General features: G+C 43.2%; 2 protein-coding genes across 5 annotated transcripts in view; one reads left to right on the top strand and one right to left on the bottom strand.

Annotated features, from left to right (window-relative positions):
* ALG14 (ALG14 UDP-N-acetylglucosaminyltransferase subunit) overlaps positions 1 to 15335 on the bottom strand; it is a 37987-nt gene extending 22652 nt beyond the window's left edge. The window contains exons 1-3 of the mRNA XM_053249911.1: positions 15069 to 15335; positions 13608 to 13759; positions 8009 to 8131 (exon numbers count right to left, since the gene is read on the bottom strand). Coding sequence (XP_053105886.1) covers positions 8009 to 8131; positions 13608 to 13759; positions 15069 to 15210 — 417 coding nt within the window. The 5' untranslated portion in view covers positions 15211 to 15335. The remainder of the gene's footprint in view (positions 1 to 8008; positions 8132 to 13607; positions 13760 to 15068) is intronic.
* Positions 15336 to 15434: 99 nt separating this feature from the next.
* Positions 15435 to 22707, top strand: part of TLCD4 (TLC domain containing 4) — an 88860-nt gene continuing 81587 nt past the window's right edge. For all 4 annotated transcript variants that reach the window (XM_053249900.1, XM_053249906.1, XM_053249887.1 and 1 more), the window contains exons 1-2: positions 15435 to 15937; positions 17117 to 17303. The gene's annotated coding sequence lies outside the window, so the exon portion shown is untranslated. The remainder of the gene's footprint in view (positions 15938 to 17116; positions 17304 to 22707) is intronic.

Raw genomic sequence — 22707 nt, 5'->3', positions numbered from 1 at the left:
CCTTTCATATAGTTCCACTGTGTGAGCGTTTCTATAACAAACGTATCTGTTTGTTATGGTGAATTTAACCAGCTTATGAATCTGGCATCTTATAGTGCTTACTCATCTCCAAAGTGGGATGTTCAAAAACAGAAGAGGCAATCCCCAAATCCTGCTGTTCTGGAGTACTTAACGTGGTGCCTGGAAGGGATAAGGGAACCAAATGGCATGAAGCACTTGGCTACATACCTGAACACTGGATTGTTTTCAGCCTCGTGGGGTGACTTTACACAAACTTCTTTTCCTTGGACATCCAGTACTACCCCTGCTCCAAACTCCATTGCAACAAACAGATAATACTGGGCAAGCTTACAGGGCTGTTGTGTGCTTTGAACATTTGAAATGTGAAATATTAAATACAATCAGCACTTTGCCTTTCACCATATTATCTTGCTAGTCTCTTTGTCTTTTACCATATTCTCTGCATGTGTGACATGCAGTAGGAAAGTATTTGAGGAAAGGAAAGGAAGAAGTTATTGAGCAGATTCTCTGGTAGCTTAGAAGCCTAACACAAGAAATGGGCAAGATGCTGCTACAAACAAAGGCCTGATTCACACATTCGTTCAAATCTGGGTTTAATGTGGGTTACCAACAGTAGTATGATTGTGTGAACCCATGTCAAGGTGGGCCATAAACCACCTTGGTGTGGGTTCAGACAATCATACTAATGCCGGTAAGCCACATAAAACTTAGATTCGAACCATTGTGTGGACCAAGCCAAAGATTCATTCGGTACATGAGCCTCCTGTGTGGTTGGGGCAATGAGTTACAGAGCTGATCTATTCCCCTTCCTGATCCATTTTGTGGAACCAGTAGCCAACCTGAGGCTCTCCTGCTGTTGTTGGATTACAGCTCCCATCATCCTCAGCTGTAATAAACTGCAGCTGGAGATGATGGGAATTGTAATTCAACAGCAGCAGGAGAGCCTCAGGTTGGCCACTCCTGCTATAGCTTATAGAAGGGAAGGATTATCCTCTGGTAGACAGGCAGGACAGCTGTACAAAAGTTCTCCCCCCTCCGCCCTCACCTCCTCTCTTTTTAGACCAAATGACTAAGAATGTGATATTGCGGGAAGCCAAGGTAGCGAAAACTTTTTGTGGCTAGTCAGAACCAGCATGGTATAGTGATTCAAGTGTCAGACTGCAAGGTCGTTCACACGGCCAAAAGCAATGGGGGCAGGGAGGAAGTCAAGAGCCTTCTCCCACATGACTGGAGCTGTTCCCGGGCTCCACAGCACAACATGCCCACCTGACTGGCTCACAAGTGCTCCGAGAGCAGCAAGGGTAAGGAGAAAAAGCAGGCTGGGTCCTCCTGCATCTCACAATGCCCTGCACGAAAAGTGCTTGCTGGCAGCCCAAGCAACCACACGACCAGGTGGTGAGGGAGGAGGGTGTGCATGTGCCCTCCTCCCTCACTTTTACTTTAGGTTTCAAATCCGGGCTACCAGGCTGAGGAGCACTGGATCAGGACCAATCCCCAGTGCTTCTCACGACCAGCTCTTCCTGGATAGAACTGGTTGTGAGAATGACTTCTAACTTTGGGCCAGGCAGCCCTCTGACAGTGTTGTTGTGAGGATAATGGGGAAGGGAATCTTGTATCCCACCCTGGGCTCCCTGGAAGACAGGTAGGATAAAGATGTAACAAATACATGCTGGTGGACTGATTTGCCAGGCTATTACTGACAATGGTAACCCCTTCCTGTATTCTACCAAAGACAACCCACAGGGCACTGACTCGACGCCACACTTCACCTTCCAGATGCTTGCTGGCAGGATTGCTGGAAGGACCATAGTTCAGCAGTAGAGTAATGCTTTCTATTCAGGAGGTTTCCAGTTCCCACACCCAGTCCCTGGCATTTCTGGGAAGAGCTGGGAAAGATTCCTGTCTGAAACCTTGGAAAGCTACTAGCAGACAATGTTGGCCTAGATGGACCAATGATCTGGCAGCATAAGGCAGCTTTACACATGGGAAGGATGACAACATGCTATATGAAAGTATATTTCTGTAACAGGCCACTCAGAAGGCTGTATTTCAGGGTCCACTGTGGTGTCTGCATGCTTGTGGTGATTCTCTTTATTTAGCAGGGGGAGAGTAACTGGCCCTATACACCCCCAGCACAGTACTTCTGCTGCTGGTGTCTGTCTTACGTTTCTTTTTAGATTGTGACCCCTTTGGGGACAGGGAGAATTCTTATTTATTTATTTATATTTATTATTTCTCTGCCATCTTGCTTTGGAAAAGTTTGTTGAAAAGCAGTATATAAATATTTGTTGTAGCTGTTGTGCAATATCTAACTGTACTTGCAAAGCTCTAACCGGTGGCTAAGCTGTTTGGCTGTATCCTATTTCGACAGGGTAAGGCATTACTTACTCTATTTGTTTAATCTTGCATTCCTTAAACTCGTCAGATTTCTCACTGTAGTCAAGAGGAGTTTGAGGGGGGGGGTGATGACAAGAATGTGCATGATCAGTTGCTGCTGAATGCAAGTGACTTTTTTAAAGCATTCCAAAATCCTACTTCTTTCCCATTAACAGTACAGTAGAAACAAAGGGGCGGGGGGCGGGGAGAGAATTCTAGAATGCCTAGTCTCCAAAAATTCTAGCATGATAACAATGTTGTTTGGGCTTAAGTTGATGCTTTGTTTGGTGTCTCCTATTTTTAACACTTAGATGCCAAGCTCCATGGCAGATGCCTCAGACAAAAGCAGTCAACTCAGATCCAACTTTTTCTTCCGCCCGCTGAAGGCTTGTAAACCTACGGAGCCTGGTAGCCTGCCAAGAATGTGGTGCTCTATGATTCAGTAAACACACTCTCACCCAAAGGCAGTTAAATATGTGCAGTTGTTGAGGCTGCTTTCAGGCTCAAAACTAGATCCTCCGATTTGGAGAAATGTTCACCCAATATATTAGTCAAGGAGCTGCACAAAAACTGTTAAAAACCACCAAAAAACAGCAAGTGTTTTCAGGAAACCCCAATAATGATATATAGCTCTCCCTTTCAACTGTCATTAGATCTCTCTCCTCAGGTACTTTATAAGAGAAGCAATAAAAGTTTCTTGCTTGCGTATTATAACAGAAACCAGTTGTTTACAGGTAGGGTTTCCCTTTCAAGTTGATTAGGTTTGTCAAGATTCCTATTTATGAAAGGGGACTGTCTGCCTTGGTTTGATAGGGCCAGCTCAGTGCAAGAGAATCTGCTTTGTATGCAGAAGGTCGCAGGCTCAATCTCTGGCACCTTGAAGTAGGGCTGGGAGAGACTCCTGCCTGAAGCCTTGGAGAGCTGCTGCTAGTCAGTGTAGGCAATTCTGAGCTAGATGGACCAGTGGTCTAATTCGGTATAAGGCAGCTTCTGCCTATGAAAGCTCTTTAGTAGAAGGATGGGGTTTTCTAGTCAACTAGGTGAACATAGGAAGCTGCTGTATACTGAGTCAGACCATTGGTCTATCTAGCTCAGTATTGTCTACACAGACTGGCAGAGGCTTCTCCCAGGTGGAGATGCCAGGGAAGGAACTTGGAACCTAGATGCTCTTCCCAGAGTGGCTCCATCCCTTGAGGGGAATATCTTACTGTGCTCACATGTGGTATCCCATTCAAATGCAACCAGGGTGGAGCCTGGGGACAAGTTATGCTTACTACCACTAGACCAGCTCTCCTCTCGCTTTTCTCCTCTCAGCCAAAGGAGAAAAGCTTTGACTGTTTACAAAAGCAGGATATGGATTTGATGTTAATACAGAAGTTCTGGGAATGGGTAAGCAATCATCACCGGGTGCATGTCCTCAGAGGCCCATTCCTTATCCCCTAACCCTTTTGATGGCAAAGGGAAAGTTCCTGTGCAAAAGGAATCCTGTGGTATGGGTGTGTTCAACTGGACAGAGGACACATGCAACAGGGCACAAATTCTCAAAGCCTAATTCTCTCCCTACCCCGCTATCAAATGTGGCAAGCAGCCAGAAAAGAGAAATCTGATTAACAATTCAAAGGAGTTATGTATGTTTTGATTAGATTTTTCACAAATACTTTAGCTGCTATAACAGCCAGCCCTGTCCAGCAGACAACTTGCACCTTTACACTGTTTTCTACTGGCAGGAATACTCCCTTGTAGCCCAAGGACAGCATGCAAGCACAACTCTCATCCAGGTGTATTTGGGGATGGGATGTAATTTTTGCTGCAGATAATGAGGGGTTGAAGCCAGTGTTCCCTCTAACAGGGAGGGATTCCCAGACATTGACTACAACTCCCAGGATCCCCAGTTGCAATGGCCTTTGGCTGGGGATTAAGAGAGTTGTAGTCAACAACATCTGAGAATCTCTGTTAGAGGGAACACTGGTTGAAGCAAACTTTTCCTCTTCTCCCTCACCTTTAGGATGGATTATGAACCGTTTGGGATTAATTGATTGTGTGGCACTCTTCTGGTCTCTGCCTATGTGCATTGGCCATTTGCATGGTGATGCTGGCCTCGCAAATGGCCTCCGTGCATGCGCAAAGGCCAGAAGAGTGCCATTTTAACTTCCAAAATGCTTGGAACGTTCTGAGTCTTTTGAGCTTGGGACAGGGGTCATTCCATTTCAAGCTCAGAACAGGCCTTTCATTTGTAGGGCCTTCTGTTCTGAGCTCGGAATGGCCCGGTTCATGGTCGGAATGGTCCAACCACAAACTGTTCTGCACATCCTTATTCAGAACCTATTCAAAGTACCCGTGTGCTGTTGCTTCTGCTACTACTAAGCATTACGAACTCAAAATTTTCTAAGTGCTATACAGAGTTTTACTATTGATCAGCAAGCCCTGTGTCCATTGAAATCACAGCTATAGGTTTATAGAGTCCTGTTGCCGTTTGGAAAAAAGGAAAATCACAAAAACAGACTTCATTATAAGTCCACGTGGCACTTTGACAACTGCACATAATTTTGGCACTGCTATTGGCAATGAAGAGAGCTACACTCGAGTTAAACTATTACTAGACAATCAAACTTGGTCAGTGCCATTGCCAGCACATGCAACAATTGCTTTCTCCAATAAACAAAGGATCAATTGATAAATGGAACAATTCATTTACCCTGTGGTACCCTTAGTCCTATGACTTTTCCACACCATCTCCTTCAGTAATAAACTGCTGTTTGATTTTCCAGACAATTTCCCTCATGATGGAAACTCAATACAATTGATGCTAATTAAATGAAGCCACCACTGTCACAAGGCAGCTTTCTAACATCCTCCTCTCATAAAGGTTGTCTGCTTAATTTGGATAAAGGCATTTTAGTTCCTCTTTAATGAAAAGAGAAAATCAGCATATAGAGTGGAGGAGAAGCAAGGAGCTCACAAAGACCTCTCCTTTGTTTTATTCAGAGCCCTGACTGGTCAGCAACTAATTTAATGGGATGGAGAGTGGTGCACCAGGACTCCACTTATCCCATCGCCCCCCCCCCCCAATTGGTTTGCCAATAAGTCCCATTGCAATAGGCCCCACTCCTTCAACATAGAGACAAGAGAATTGTGTGGGAGGTAGAGGGAGGGGTGGAGGTGGGGAGCAGATGGTGTTTCTCAGGGAGCTAAATTAATCAGTCCCTAGGACCTTGCACTGATGACCCCAAGTTTAAAAGCATGCAAGAATAGGCAGTACTAAGACCTCCTATTCAAATCTGGCCTGGAACAGGCATAGTCAAGGAAGCCAGGATTAGCAAAAATCACATTTCCTCACATTATGCACAGAAAATGTTTTCCAGCCTGTGTAAAGTTAGTCCGGATGTCGGCCACTGTTTGGATTGCAAGTGATCTCAAGAGGTAAAGATTTTTAAAAGGTATATTCCACCTTGAATCCACAATAGATAGGGTAGAAATTTTAAAAAACAAAACAAAACAATGACAACTGTAAACTAAATTTGGAGGTTCAGAGAATTATTAATCATAAGATTGCCTTAAGTATGCTGGGCTCTGGAATCTCCCAACTGCTCCTGTTTTGTTTACAATGGTCTGTAATTTTCTTGTTGAATTTAATTTATTTCACTTTTAAAACTTTGCACTTTTTTTTTTAAAAAAAGACAACTTTTCTACACATTAGTTTGAACATTCCATAAAAAGGCGATTGATTGATTGATTGATTGATTAAGTGCCGTCAAGTTGGTGTTGACTCTTAGTGACCACATACAGGTGAAACTCGGAAAATTAGAATATCGTGCAAAAGTCCATTAATTTCAGTAATGCAAATTAAAAGGTGAAACTGATATATGAGACAGACGCATTACATGCAAAGTGAGATAAGTCAAGCCTTAATTTGTTTTAATTGTGATGATCATGGCGTACAGCTCATGAAAACTCCAAATCCACAATCTCAGAAAATTAGAATATTACATGGAACCAAGAAGACAAGGATTGTAGAATAGAACAATATTGGACCTCTGACAAGTATACAGTGTACTGTGCTTGATTGGCCAGCAAACTTGCCAGACCTGACCCCATAGAGAATCTATGGGGCATTGCCAAGAGAAGGATGAGAGACATGAGACCAAACAATGCAGAAGAGCTGAAGGCTGCTATTGAAGCATCCTGGTCTTCCATAACACTTCATCAGTGCCACAGGCTGATAGCATCCATGCCACGCCGCATTGAGGCAGTAATTGCTGCAAAAGAGGCCCAAACCAAGTACTGAATACATATGCATGCTTATACTTTTCAGAGGTCCGATATTGTTCTATTCTACAATCCTTGTCTTCTTGGTTCCATGTAATATTCTAATTTTCTGGGATTGTGGATTTGGGGTTTTCATGAGCTGTATGCCATGATCATCACAATTATAACAAATTAAGGCTTGACTTATCTCACTTTGCATGTAATGCGTCTGTCTCATATATCAGTTTCACCTTTTAATTTGCATTACTGAAATTAATGGACTTTTGCACGATATTCTAATTTTCCGAGTTTCACCTGTAGATAGATTCTCTCCAGAATGATCTGTCTTCAACTTGGCCTTTAAGCTCTCTCAGTGGTGCATTCATTGCTGTCGTAATCGAGTCCATCCACCTTGCTGCTGGATGTCCTCTTCTTCTCTTTCCTTCAACTTTTCTCAGCATTATGGAATTCTCAAGGGAACTGGGTTTTCACATAATGTGTCCGAAGTATGATAGTTTGAGCCTGGTCATTTGTGCCTCTAGTGAAAATTCTGGATTGATTTGTTCTATGATCCATTTGTTCATTTTCCTGGCTGTCCATGGTATCTTCAAAAGTCTTCTCCATCACCAAAGTTCAAAAGCGTCAATACTTTTTCTATCTTGCTTCTTCAAAGTCCAGCTTTTGCATCCATAGAGTGTCACATGAAAAACCATAGTTCGAACAATTCTAATCTCTGTAGGTACAGACACGTCAAGGCATCTACTGTAAATATCCTTTATGGATATTTAGATGGATATATATCCTTTATGGATAAAAACGCTACACAATGAGTAAAAACAGCAACAAAAATCTCACCTAGCAGCAGCAAAAAAAAAAGGGGGGGGGGAAAGCAAACACGAAACAACAACATACATAATAATAGGTAATGTTCATGACAAGGAGGTGGGGAATTTGGTCCAGTCTGTTTGTGAGAATGATGGCTGCAGCCTATTTCTTAGGCTTGATTTAAACGTAGTGAATGCATAATTTTTTTATAAACCCCCCTCTCTGATTTAGAGTTCCCCATAGAACCTGCACTCTGTTTTAAATATAATGTGAATCAAATGGAACGCTGTATGGTACCCTTTTTGATACATCTTGGTGTTACGTTTAAACCAGGCCTGAAATGCTGCCTTCCATAAGGGTTTTGGTTAAGTGCTGAACAACTCAATCAAGGGAAACAAAACTCTGCAGGAATCAGTCCCAAAACACACACACACATATATACATAGGTTAAAGCTTTGTTACTGCCAAGCAATCATATGCTTTTGGAACAGACTATCATTTCTTCGTTATTTCTCTACAAACAGAAAGTTGTTTTACATACCAAATCTGGCTGCAGTCTGAAGGCCAAAGGAAGAGAACAAAACATGGAACGCAGAGTTGTTAGTACGGAAGTGCTCCATGACTGACGGACCTCCCGACTTCTAGGAATACGATGAAAAGTGAACTTGAAAAATAAGGAGAGAAAATGACAGATTTGCACAGCAGAATCTTTACGGCACATACTCCCATAACACGACTGGCTGACATGCTGACTAAATTTACTCAAGGAAGTCCTATTGAAATTAATGTGTTCTTTTAATTTAAATAGGCGTTCAAGTAAATTTAGCCAGAAGGTCTGCAAGACACATTTTGTTGTTGCAGCTGACGCCACTGCCACCCATCCAGATGGGACTCCCAGGAGATATGCCTGTTGGACTGGCATCCTCCTGCCCTGATCTGCAGGCATCACATCAACACAAAAGATACCCAGAGCCTCCGTGTGTGGGGGTTTCCAAAGCAGCACTCAGCACCAACCTGCTTTAAAAGTGTTGATGAATCTAAAAAGTGGCTTAGTGGCTCAGCTGCATCATCAAGGACTAAGCAAGAGACTTTGGTGGACACAGAATTGTAAATCATGGCAGCATGGCTTGCCTTATTACATTTTTATCCTGCCCTTTCTCTAAGGAACTTAGGGTAGCACACAAGGCTCTCTCGTCCCACCCTTCTGCCCCATCCTCACAAGGATTCTCTAAATGACTGGCCTAAATTTACCCAGTGAGTTTCCCTCCTAGCAGAGTCGAGATTTAAGCCCAGGTCTCCCTGGTCCTAGCGGGGACAGTGGTGTCAAACCTCTACACCACAATGGCATAAAACATAAAAACTGATGAACAATGGCTCGGATCCTAATTACTGTGAGCAGAATTCTATACACAACAGGGCTTTTCTGCCTCTTCCTTCCCTCCACAGCCCCTTGTGGCCTCCTCACCAAACCTGTTCATGAGACTGAAGGAATAGTATTCTATCTGGCACAGGGGACTGCAGCAAGAAATCGGGGAGGACTGGCAAAAATCCCCTCTCAGTGCAAGCAGAAGTTCCTTCACACAAGAGCACCTTACTGTAAATCCCTTTTTAAATAGAAGCACTCTGATCTGCAGCTTGCACAGTACAACTACCACAGACATTATCTCAGAGTCCCACCTAGTGGACAGCAGGATGCATTGTTAGCAACTGATTAAATGAACAGAATGAAGCGTTGCGAGTGTACAAATGCACTGTTCTACAGCCATCTCTTGCAAGGTATCCTCACCCTTTTCATCATTTTGAGACAATACTCGGAGCAAAGGTTATCAGACTTTGTTGCAATGAGCTTCTCCAAGTGCAAAACAAATTCCACTAAAATATATATGAAAGTTTCTGAAAATGACTAAGGAAAAACAAGAACGTAAGAATTGATATGCCAGATCAAAAAACTTCATCTAGTGTTTCACTGTCTTCAGCAGTGGAAAGGTCACAAGCAGGACATAATGAAAACATGAATACCCAGTTGCTTGTCCCTCAGCACCAGAAAATCATAGGTGAGAGAGTGGCTGCAATGGCAGCCAGTGGGAGGAGGGAGCAGGCTAGCGAGGCGGCCTCAGACAATACTCATTTGAGCACTGTTCAAAATTCTGGGTACGCTTTTACAAATTTGTAGTACTCATGAGTACCATCTTCTATTATATTAATTCTCCTGGGTGTGCCTTGGAATGTGCGTTCCAGCGCCCAGCTGATTAGCTGGGCAGCGGAGGCGCCTGATTGGCTGAGGTGCACCCAGGAGGATTGGTTGCCGTGGCAGGCCGGCCCTGGAGGCCAGAGGTGGTGGGCCCAGCCCGCCGCGGAGGCAAGGCCCAGGAGGGGGGAAAAGGGGGGGGCAGAAGCAGAGACTGGGGCAGAAGTGGGGAAGAGGTAACCACCAGCCCCAAAGAGCGCACAGATGCTCTATGCAGGGTCGGCTAGTTTATTAGAATCCCTGATAACTGCAGATGTGCCAATAATAATACCATCAATCTCAGTCTTTATTTGGGCTGAAGATCAATTACCCCATTTTAGACATTCCTCCCTCTCTAACAATTAGGTGAAAATGTCTTCTCTAGTATGATGGCTGTTGCAACATGTGTCTATCATCTAAATATAGTGTTTTCTTCTTCAGAACTATTGTTTATTCATATTCAGATTACCAGGGCAACGCTATGCATGTTTACTCAGAAGGACATCTAGCGGAATTCTTTTGCAGTCTTAATTGATTAAATTGTGTGATTAATCAGCTAAGATTTATTTAATCAGGTGGCAATCCTAATATAAATCTAAATAAGACTCTCTTTTGAAATCTACTTTTTGCTCCATTTAATGTTATTCAGATAATACTGTTTGTTCTACCAGGAGTGGGAAATTCTTTCTTCCACTTCCATACAGCAGACTACATGTCTTCAAACCAGAACAGAAAAATATGTGTTCTCCATTGGGAACAAGAACTCAGTCTTTGATATTTTATACAGAACTGTGATGTGGATCAATTACTTTAGTTCTTAGTCAAGTCACAACCATTAGAGTTTGATAGGAACTAGATAAGGCAACTAAAAAAACACAATCTTATATAGTAATACATGTTACAGACTTAGTGGAGATAAGCACACCATGAAAGTTCAATAGGATTTTTTTTTTAAATAGAAGCATTTAACAATAACAAAAATTAAAAGCTTCAGAAGCAGGTCCAAGTGAAACATAGCTTTCATTTTCCTGAGTTTGAGTTACACGGAACTGGATAGACCATTAAAGGAAAACAGATGTATGTTAATAAGCATTTGTAAAGATCCTATCAACTTCAGATTTATCCTGATATTTTGCTATAATTACTTGTAGTAAGGGATTAAAGCGAAATATTTTGGTTTAGGGGTATCCTCCACCCCATCTCTCATTTGCTTTCACTGTAGAGACTGAATTGGGAATTGGACATATCCCATACCAAATTGATCAAAGCAGCACTGCTGGCCAAGATGGAGTTAAGAAAGGCTTGATATGTATAATGCATGTGCTGCATTCAGATATGTTCAGCTCTGAACATGCATGTTAGAACCCAATCCTAGGACTTTATGCAAGTTCACGAGTGCTTAGGATGCGGCATGCCAACAATAATGTCAGCACAAAGTCACAAAAGATAACATTGCATAATATTATCCTGCTGCCACAGGCAGGTATGTTGATGCAAATGTATTTGATATATACAGGCCACAGCAGTGCTAGTGGAAATCTGAATTAGCACACATACTTTCTTCCATGCATCCCTAAGAGCTGCCTGAAAAGCCACTGCCAATGGTTGAGGGACCCTTGGCAATGGCACTGGCTGTGGCATGGGTGCCTGCAAGGGGAGCAGCAGAAGGTGTCACCATGTGGTTTCAGGGACTCCCTCCCCCCCGCCCCCTGCAGCCACCCACACCACAGCCCACACCATTGCCGAGTCTCTCGACTCCTTGACAATGACTTTTAGAGCTGCAGGGAGGAGGGTGGGAAAAAGAAAACCATATATGCTGACTGACTTCTGAGAGTGGTGCTGTGGGTGCTAGCCACCATGTTTTTTTACTATATGCTACAGATGGTAAACCTTTGTTGATGTGCATTTCTTCTCCCAGTTGCAGGGAAGAGAATCCATGTTTTTAGGGGCCTATAGCATTAATAGTTATACCACTGGTTCTTAATGCTGTGGTCAATAAACCACTAGTGGTTTGGCTGGAAATGAGCTGGAGATTTTTGCAACACGCTGTAGCTGGAGAAGCAATTTTCAATTTTTCAAGAGTATAACCAGCACAGCAAGTTGTTGCCTCTTCAACAAGGTAAGCTACTCTTGTGGAGACTTCAGATAAACCATGGCTAAATTCAAATCTCTTTCCTGTGCACGCAATTAATATTTGATTAGAACCCAAATACTAAACATTTTTAGTGTGCATGCTTAGGATCAGAGCTTAGATATTAAATTGGCACTTTAGGCATTTTACTTACTTCTGTTTATTCTATTCATTTCCCTCCATGAATATTGGAATACTACCCAGGAAAAAACTGGAACAGCTTTAAGCCCGCTTAATCCATTTTATATTGTGGCCTATGAGTCTGAAAATATACTTTAATTATCTGAATATGTTTGATAGATTATCTGGAGCGTTTTGGAAACTACTACAAATATTTATGTACTGCTTTTCAACAACAGTTCTTAAAGCGGTTTACACAGAAAAACAAAGAAAGCATGAATAAGATGGCCCCCATCCCAAAAGGGCTCACAATCTAAAAAGAAACATAAGGTAGACACCAGAAACAACCATTGGAGGGATGCCAAGCTGGAGTTGGATACAGACAGTTCTTCTTCCCATTTTAAAATTTAAAATTAAGAGGTGCCTCTTTGCTCGTTGTGGGTAGCGTGGATTGAAAGGAGAACGCCCACAAACATTTACAAGAAGGCATGGAGAATGTGCACAAACAGACAGCATGGACAGGGAATTTTGCATATTGCCTCATAAAACATGCACAGTGTTGGAAAATGTGCATAAATGGGCAATGTCAGTCAGGTAGCATGCACATTGGTCCAATAATGTACATATGCTCTACTTAAATAATATCATTGGGTCAGTTCAGACATCATGCACAGCCATGGTTAGATCTTGGTTCTGTGCAATGTCCCTAAACCTCGAGAGTACATCCTCCACCATCCGCTGCCCGAGCAAGCCTCAGAATAGTTCCACTTCTGATTACAGTTAAAAACGAGCAACATTCAGTCATGACAAACCCATCTGAAATCCACTTCAAATCTTGAGTTTTTTCAAGGAAATTGGTTAGAATAAACCAAGATCCATTCGTTTGGACATTATCACCAATTTTGGTTTGTTTTTAATCACAATTGGAAGTAGAATTATTCTGAGACTCATGTGGGGAGAGGACTGGGAAATACACACTCCAGAAGATCAGGAACATCATGGTGTGAACCAAGGGATATTAGGTATTAACTGTGTTTCTACATAAGGCCTGAATTGGCTCACTGTATGAATTGTATGTGGAAGCTGTTCACATTAACTGGGAAATGTATTAAATGATGGCAATTATTTTCCATTGCCCAACGTCAGTTGCCAATTATCCATATTGATCAGGCAATATGTTGACAATGTCAATTTGTGCACATTCTCCATGCTTTCATGTGAAGAAGCACAATCACTGATATTTATGTACTTTCATAACTCAATTCGCATTGACCCCAACATATATTTTAATTATTGTTATGTAAGGCACCTTGAATGCCTATTGGTAGAAAGGAATAGATTATGCATGTTGGTAGGGTTAGGAAGGAACAAAAGTGGGACTACTGGGGTATGTGACTCAGGAAACCTGAATAGATAAAATTATGTTGCTTAAAATGGAAACACCACATCTTGTGGCAGAGAATTCCACAAGTTGATTATGTGTTGTGTGAAATAGTACTTCCTTTTGTTGGTCCTAAATTTCTTGTCAATCAATTTCATGGGATGACCCCTGGTTCTAGTGCTATGTGTGCTGGAGATCACAGCAATATTGTCAAAGACAATCTAAGTCATTTCACATTCAAAATATATAGTTATGTTACCAATACGTATTTAACAACTTACCAAGGAATTGGGGTATATTTTTGCTCTTTTTTGTTCAAAAGAATTGATTTTTTCTTCACTCATTTTATCTGAGTCAGCCAAAACATAATGTCTAGGCGAATATGCCTGGGACAAACTACTAAGTAATCTCAAGATTTCTGTAGTGTGTCCTCCTAAAAAACAGAGAAGCAAAGTTACTTTATAAAATATTGACTAACTGCAAGATTCTGTCAAATCACCTTCCTAACTGGGATGGCTCACACATCCATGTTCATTATCTGATGATTACCGACAACATCAAGTGGTAACTTGTATGTGTTCAATGAGTCATCATGGGGGGGAAACTACAGACAGAAACTCAATGGGCAACAACCAGACTAACTAAGCACCATTGATATCAGTGAAACAAAGTTGTCATGATTAATTTAAATCCCATTAATTTCAATGGAACTTTATCATAACTAACTTCATTTGGATGCTGCTCAGTGCTTTTCCTCCAGTCATTTTACATAGTCACCCTTGAGTTAACAATGTTGAGTAACCAAGTTCTGCAGCTGCATATGTGGACTTACTAATATTTAGAACTACCAGTAGTTATTCCAGTGACATTGTAAGGACCACCCTGCTGGATCACACCAAAGGACCATCTAGTCTAATATCCTGTTTCCACAGTAGCTGACCAAATGCTTCTGGTAAGCCCACAATCAGGGGTTGAAAACAAGAGCCCCCCCTCTCATGGTTGCTTGTCAGTAACCATTACCTTCAGTTCAGCCAGCCTGTCTCCCTGCTTAGGTCAGTAGCCCCAGAGATAATTCAGCACTGACTAAGAAGTGCTAGGCAACCACTTGGCGGAAAGGAAGAAACTTCGGCTCTTCTCTGGGTTGGCTGGTTCACTTGCAACAGCAGTTAAAAAACCAACACACCATTTCATCAAATGGACCTTGCAGAATAGAGCTAGTCACCTCCACGATGTTTATATCACCGCATGTGCATTCACAAGATATAACTTTCACATCACAGCATGTGCTCTATGTTACAAATTATCTACCACACACCCGTAATGCCCCAGTGTGCATGTTATGATAGCAGCAAAAATGGCTCAGCAGGGATTCTTTTTCTGACTTTACATTCTTCAATTCAGGCTAAAATTCTGATCCCGCTAGTATAATTCTGCCTTAGTGGCAATCCGATGATCCCTGGAAGTGATCCACCTATGCCAAAGATTCTGTCGTTCGCATCACCGAAATCCGCCAAAGAGACTACAAACCCCATTCAGCACAACCATCTCTACTGAACTACACCAAGACTACAAATCCCAGCATGCCTCGCAAAAGCTGCCACCCAGCGTCAAGCACGCATCGCTTCCGCCTGTATCAGACTGGTCGCTTGGCTTGCTGGGTATGGTAGTCCAAGTGAGCTAGAAGGGACTCGCTTGCTTGACACAGTTGGGTGTAATGGATGAGTCTTTCTCTTCTGTCTTACCAGAACCGGCCACGACCAGGAGGCTGACCGCAGCGTTTCGCGGAGCATGGGCTTGCTTCGTTTGGAAGAACCGCGCGGTGAAGAGAAGCAGGAGAAGGGAAAGGAGGATCGCGGTGCCCAGCATTGCATAGAAAGAATCCATGAATAGGCCATCACTCCGGAAGTCTCTGCTGTACGCCCGGATACGGGAGCCGAGACAGCTCAAATTTAAAAGCTTTCATGTTTCAGTGTTGGGCTGCATCGCCTCCGCGGCTCAAGTAGCAGCGTTCGTAGAAAGAATGATTTTGTCAGAAAGACAGCAGTCCCCGCCATCTAATAAGGGGAGCGGGAGGGGACCTCAACAAGCAAGCAAAGGACTAGTTTGCTCTGTTTCAGATGTTTGTGCTTCTGAGCAGTTGTGCTTTATTTGTTCTGAAAGCCTTAACCTAAGTTTGGAGGGGAACGTTCGGAGTGACCAGCGTGGAGGGAAATTTGATGATCAGCGAGCGCTGTGCTGCTTGCAGCGGTCTCTCCATCTCTTTCACCTGCAGGTGGCTCTTCTGCTCGCGCAGGGCATGCTGGAGTTTCTGGGAGCCGCGTGGCCCCCGATCCTCCCAGCCCGGCTGGCTTCCTAATAGAGCCAGCAGTCATGTGGGTGGCTGGTTCGGTCGCCCAGAGCAGACTGCTTGGTTGTCTGTGGGGAGAGCGGGATAGCCCGCTCTCCCCACAAACCCTCCCCAGGGTCTCCTCACTAATCGTGAGAAGAGCCTCATTGTGTGGCCTAAGGTTTTATGGACAAAGCCTACACCAGGTACATTAAACGGACCCTCTTTTGCCCATGAAAGATCATGCCACAACAAGGCAGCAATTCCATGCATGCACCCTAAGGAGTAAGTCCAACTGAACACAGGAACTTATTCTCCAGTCCTTTTTTCAAGCCGGGGCTACTTTGGCAGAAAACTTAGTGTGAGGGCCATTTCCCACTGTGCTCAGCTCTGCGAGTGTTTCCCACATGAGGCGCCTTTGAGCCCCAGCAAAAGGTGCACACAGATTGGGAAGTGTAGTCCTTCCCAACACTTTCCTCATAGACCCCTATGGGGAAAGAATTGGGAAGGACTCCCCTTTTCAGTGCTCCACATACACACCTTCCAGGATGGTACTGGGGCTCGAGAGGGTGCTATTTCCCTTAAAAGGAGCCCCACCAGCACTGGGGGAAGCACAGCACTGCATGGTGGGTATGGTTGCCTGTGCGTGGCGCCAGGGGCACTGTGTGGGATATTTGGTTTTGACTGAAGCTTTGCACAGACCTAATAAATGATAAGCCAGAGAGCCGCACTTAAGAGTTGGTGGAAGCTGCCATTGGCTCGCGAGCTTTGCAATGAAGAACATTGCTCTAATAAGCGTAAACAGGCATAGGACTAGACTTCACATTTGTTAGTGTTTATGGTGCCCAAAGACTTGTTCTTGCTGCAAAAGACTAATATGGTGACTTTAAAAGAATTTATCTCTCCATAATATTCACTCAGGAATCTAGCAATGTAACACAAAAATTATGAACTATATTTCCTGCTTAATGAATACAGAACAACCACCATTACTTTTCTAATTCCGTCCTTGCCAAAAATTAGAATCCATGTCAAATGTGTATTATATGAGTGAAAACAAACACTACTTTGTTAGGGCAACAGCGTGTTAAAAGGGGGAGGAAATAATCTGTTGAGTTCTATTGAAAATGCTCCCTAGGAATAGGTTGACAGTATTTCATTTTCTGTGCAGCCTGATTACTTTGAAGTAAGTCTACTGATTTCAGTGGGACTTTACACCCGAGTACATATGCACAAAAATGCATCCTTAAGAACATCTGTTCTTATCTTCCCAGAGCATCACTGTGAATAGCCTATTGGTTCATTCTTTCATACTCTGTAGATTTGTTACATCCCATATTTTTTCAGTTTTCATAAACACTACTTTTAAAAATCTCTTCAGTTGCTTTGCCCCTTACCAAAGTAGTTTTCACTCATTTCTTGCTTTGCTAAATTCCTACTAAACCTCTCTCTTTACTTTTTCAGGTTTTTATATCAAGTGCAAAGAACACTTTTGATGCAAGCAGCATAATATTTTTAAGTTGGAGGACGTGAAGGAGGAACATCCAACACCAGGTGGCCTGTACTGCAAGAGTTGTTATCCTCACTATCAGCACAATCCTGAACATAGAAATAATGCTCCCGAAACCAATCACACTTACATCCAAATAAGGTATGTTTTTATGCAGAGTTAGGTGGCGGTGAATGGCCTAAATCTATTGGTTTCAATAGAATTAGGTGTGCCTAAATTTGCACAAACTTGTAGCCTCAATTACTCTATTTATACTTCTCAACTTTCTAAATAGTAACCTTGCAAAATCCCTGTTCCCTTGTTTTTCTGTAGAAGCAATCTTTCCTTGTATAATCAGTATTTCTTTATTAAAAATGTTTAGACTTCCTAGTTGTAGAGAAAAAAAGTGCTCATTACATCCACCCTAAGCTAGTGATCCACACTGAAGTATCCTTAATTATTCGAGTACTCACTGTGGAGCATGTGAGTAAAATAAATGATGGCTGCCCATCTTTTTGCTGCATTTGTGGTTGAGATCTTTCCTAGGATTAGCTCTGAATTTTTTATTTTTATTTTTGCATTGAGGATTATGTGAAAAGCGTTCAGTTGTTGGACACATTGAGAACATAAGAATGGCCCTGCTGGATCAGGCCCAAGGCCCATCTAGTCCAGCAACCTGTTTCACACAGTAGCCCACCAGATTCCACTGGAAGCCCACAGGCAATAGCTGAGGGTATATCCCCTTTCCTGCTGTTACTCCCCTGCAACTGGTATTCAGAGGCATCCTGCCTCAGAGGCTGAAGGTGGCCTATAGCCCTCAGACTAGTAGCTGTTGCTAGACCTCTCCTCCATGAAGTTATCCAAACCCCTTTAAAGCCATCCAGGTTGTTGGCTGTCACCACATCTTGTGGCAGAGAATTCCACAAGTTGATTATGCGTTGTGTGAAATAGTATTTATTTATTTGTTTATTCGATTTTTATACTGCCCTTCCAAAATGGCTCAGGGCGGTTTACAATTAAAAACTTAACTTCCCTTTGTTGGTCTTAAATTTCTTGTCAGTCAATTTCATGGGATGAACCCTGGCTCTAGTGTTATGTGAGATAGAGAAAAATTTATCTCTATCAACTGTCTCCACACCATGCATGATTTTATAGACCTCTATCATGTTTCCCCACAGTTGTCTTTTTTCAGAACTAAAAAGCCCCAGGTTTTGTAGTCTAGCCTCATAAGGAAAGTGCTCTAGGCCCTTGACCATCCTGGTTGCCCTCTTCTGTACCTTTTCCTGTTCTACAATGTCATTTTTTATATGTGGTGACCAGTGTTCCCTCTAAGGTGTGCACACGTGCCTGGGCTCACAAGTTTTTTATGTCAGCTCAGTTAATTTTAGATCCCACTCAGGTTGAATCAAGAAGGCCCCATTCTGAATGCAGGTGCACACACACTACCTTGATACTCCCTCCCAGAACAAAACTCATTCACTCACAGATGAAAAAAATTAGAGAGAACACTGGTGGTGACCAGACTTGTATGCAGTACTCTCAAGTGTGGCTGCACCATAGTTATGTATAAGGGCATTATAATATTAGCAGTTTTATTTTCAATCCCCTTCCTAATGATCCCTAGCATGGAATTGGCCTTTTTCACAGTGAATTGACACTTTCAACGAGCTGTCCACCACAACCCCAAGATCTCTCTCTTGGCCAGTCACTGACAGCTCAGGTCTCATCAGCGTATATGTACAGTTGGGTTTTTTCACCCCAATATGCATCACTTTACACTTGCCAACACTGAACCGCATTTGCCATTTTGTTGCCCACTCACCCAGTTTGGAGAGATCCTTTTGAAGCTCCTCACAATCTGTTTTGGATTTCACTATCCTAAATAGTTTGGTGTCATCTGCAAATTTGGCCACCTGGCTGCTTAACCCTATGTCTAGATCATTTATGAATAAATTAAAAAGCACCGGTCCCAAGACAGATCCCTGGGGGACCCCACTTCTTACTTCCCTCCATTGTGAAAACTCTCAATTTATATCTACCCTCTGTTTCCCGTTCTTCAACAAGTTAGCAGTCCACACATGTACTTGTCCTCATTGTCTAACTGTCCATCCCATGACTGCTAAGTTGTTCCATGAGTCTTTGATGAAGAACTTTGTTGAAAGCTTTTTGGAAGTCCAGGTATACTATGTCAACCGGATCACCTTTATCCACACACCTGTTGACACTCTCAAAGAACTCCAAAAGTTTAGTGAGGCGAGATTTACCTTTGCAGAAGCCATGCTGGTTCTTCCCCAGCAGGGTCTGTTCTTCTATGTGTTTTAACAATGTTATCCTTGAGAATGCTTTCCATCAATTTTCCTGGAACAGACGTTAAGCTAACCAGCCTGTAATTTCCTGGATCACCCCTTGATCTCTTTTTGAAAATTGGTGTGACATTTGCTACTTTCCAGTCCTGTAGTACAGAGCCTGATTGCAGGGATAAGGTGTTTTTTGGTTTTTTGCAAGGAGGTTGACAGTTTCACATTTTAGTTCTTTAAGGACTCTTGGATGGATGCCGTCTGGCCCTGGCGATTAGCCAGTTTTTAATTTTTCCAGGCAGTTTAGAACATCATCTCTTGTCACCTCTATTGGACTCAGTTCTTTAGCCTCCATCCCCAAAAAACCTGGTTCAGGAGCAGGTATGTGCTCAGTATCCTCTGCTGTGAAGATAGATGCAAAGAACTCATTTAGCTTCTCTGCAACCTCCATAGCCTCCTTAATAATCCCTTTCACTCCCTCATTGTCTAACTGTCTAACCACCTCCCTGGCAGGTTTCCTACTTCTGATGTATTTAAAGAAGTTTTTGTTATTCCCCTTGATGCTTTTAGCTAAATGTTCCTCAAACTCTCTTTTTGCCTCCCTTATTGTCACCTTGCATTTCTTTTGCCAGGGTTTGTGTTTCTCTCTGTTCTGTTCATTTGGGCAAGCCTTTCAATTTCTGAAGGAAGTCTTCTTCCCCTTTATAGCTTCCTTGACTTTATCTGTTAGACATGCTGACATCCTCCTAGTCTTGGTGGTACCTTTCCTCCTTTTTGGTATATATTCTAACTGGGCTTCTTGTATTGTGGTTTTGTGTAAACTCCATGCATTCTGGAGCGAAGTGACTCTCCTGATTTTCCCATTCAGTTTTCTTTTCACCAAACTCCTGATTTTGGAGAAGTTTCCTCTTCTGAGATTCAGAGTGTCTGTGTTAGACTTCCTTGGTGATTCTCTCCCTGCATGTATGCTGAATTGTACTATGATTGTACTATGGTCACAGTTCCCTAAAGGATCCATGACAGTGACATCATGCACCAGGTCCTGGATGCCACTCAGGATTAAGTCCAAGGTCACCTTCTCTCTGGTTGGTTCCATGACCAACTGTTCTAGGACACAGTCATCCAGTGTATCTAGAAGTTTGACCTCTTTGTTATTACCTTACTGTGAATATACCCAGTCTATGTGTGGGTAATTGAAGTCATCAATTATTACTCCCCTGCCTCTCCTTGATGCCTCCCTGATTTCCTTCTGCTGCTCCCAGTCACTGTCAGCATAGCACATCCCCAGTAGCACATTTCATTTCAGGCCCTGTATTGTCACCCAAAGGGTTTCTGTGGAGGACTCCAGCCCTCCTAGGTTTTCTAGCTTGTTAGAGTCTATCCCTTCTTTAACTTACAGTGCTCCTCTACCTCCAAGGTGCCCCTCCCTGTCCTTTCTATAGAGTTTATATTATGGGATAACAGTGTCCCACCGGTTCTCACTGTTCTACCATGTTTCTGTTAGCCTATTATATCTATTTCTTCGTTAGTGACCAAGCACTCCAGCTTGCCCATCTTGGCTTGGAGGCTTCTGGCATTGGCAGCTATACGCTGAAGCTCTTACCTGGTGTATGCTATCTTGCTTTTGGCTCTTTGATCTCTTTGACCAGCTAGCACGGCCTTCTGTCTGCTCTTTGTGTGGTTCTACTCTGTCTCCTTCTGTTTTATCTGAATCTTTTACACCCTTGCACCTTAAGGGGTGGCATTTGCTGAACTGGATACCTCCCAGCTCCTGTTAGCTATTTCCCAAGTATCATTTTAAAAGCTGCTTTGCAACCTTTTTGATTTTAAGTGCCAGCAGGCTGGTTCTGTCTTGGGTCAAATGCAGCCCGTTCCTTTTGTACAGGCTTTACTTGCCCCAAAATGTATCCCAGTGCCTAACAAATTTAAACCCCTCCTCTGGCACCAACGTCTCATCCACACATTGTGATCTCTCAGCTCTGCCTGTACATAAGAACAGCCCTGCTGGATCAAGCCCAAGGCTCATCTAGTCCAGCATCCTGTTTCACACAGTGACCCACCAGATGCTGCTGGAAGCCTACAGGCAGGAGTTGAGGGCATGCCCTCTCTCTTGCTGTTACTCCCCTGCAACTGGTACTCAGAGGCATCCTGCCTTTGAGGCTGGAGGTGGCCTATAGCCTTCAGACTAGTAGCCGTTAATAGGCCTCTCCTCCATGAAGTTATCCAAACTCCTCTTAAAGCCATCCAGGTTGTTGACTGTCTCACTGACCCTGTGCATGGAACAGGTAGCATTTCTGAGAATGCTACCTTGGGGGTCCTGGACTTCAATATGCTACCTCTCAGTCTAAATTTGGCTTCCAGGACCTCCTGACTACATTTCCCAATATCATTGGTGCTGATGTGCACCACAACAGCTGGCTCCTCCCCAGCACTGCCTAACAATCTTTCTAGATGCTGAGTGATGTCTTGCACCAGGCAGGGAAGTCATCATGCAGTCTGCACGTGGGTCACAGACCCATCTCTGCATATTGCTGACAACTCAGTCCAAGTCCCCGGATGACCTCTCTCAGCAGTTTTATGTAGATGTTAAATAGCATGGGGGACAAAACCGAACCCTGCAGGACTCTACAGGCCAAGGAGCAAAGCAGTAGTTCCCTAACACCACCTTCTGGACCCTCCCTCCAAGAAAGGACTGAAGCCACTCCAAAGCAGTGCCTCCAATCCCCATACTCGAGAGGAAGTTCAGAAGGATACCATGGTCAATGGTATCAAATGCCATTCAGAGGTCCAGCAGAATCCAGAGATGTCCTCCCCCTATCTAGCTCCCGGCATAGGTCAATCACTTGAGTGACCAAGGCAGTTTCAGACCCATATCCAGGATAGAAGCCAGATTGAAAAGGGTCTTGATAATTCATATCATCCAGAACTCTCTGCATCTGAGACACCATTACACACTCTATGACCTTGCCCCAAAAGGGAAGGTTAGAAACAGGTCTACAGTTATCCAGGTTAGAGGGATTTGAGGGAGGGCTTTTTCAATAATTTTCTTACCATCACCTCCTTGAGGCATGGTAGTATTTTGCCCTCCCTTAATGAAGCATTGATAGTCTCCAACCATCTACCTGTACCCTCACTGGCAGATTTTATTAGCCATGAGGGTCAAGAGCACATGATGTCACCTGCACACTACTCAGGATCTTGTCCACATCCTCAGACTGCATTAACCGAAAAGAATCAAATACAATAGGACCAGATAGTACATCAGCTGG

This window comes from Hemicordylus capensis, chromosome 4 (assembly GCF_027244095.1).
Source record: "Hemicordylus capensis ecotype Gifberg chromosome 4, rHemCap1.1.pri, whole genome shotgun sequence".
Classification (NCBI taxonomy): Eukaryota; Metazoa; Chordata; class Lepidosauria; order Squamata; family Cordylidae; genus Hemicordylus; species Hemicordylus capensis.
Note: the sequence above shows the minus strand (reverse complement) of the source record. Positions and strands in the feature narration are given on the sequence as shown.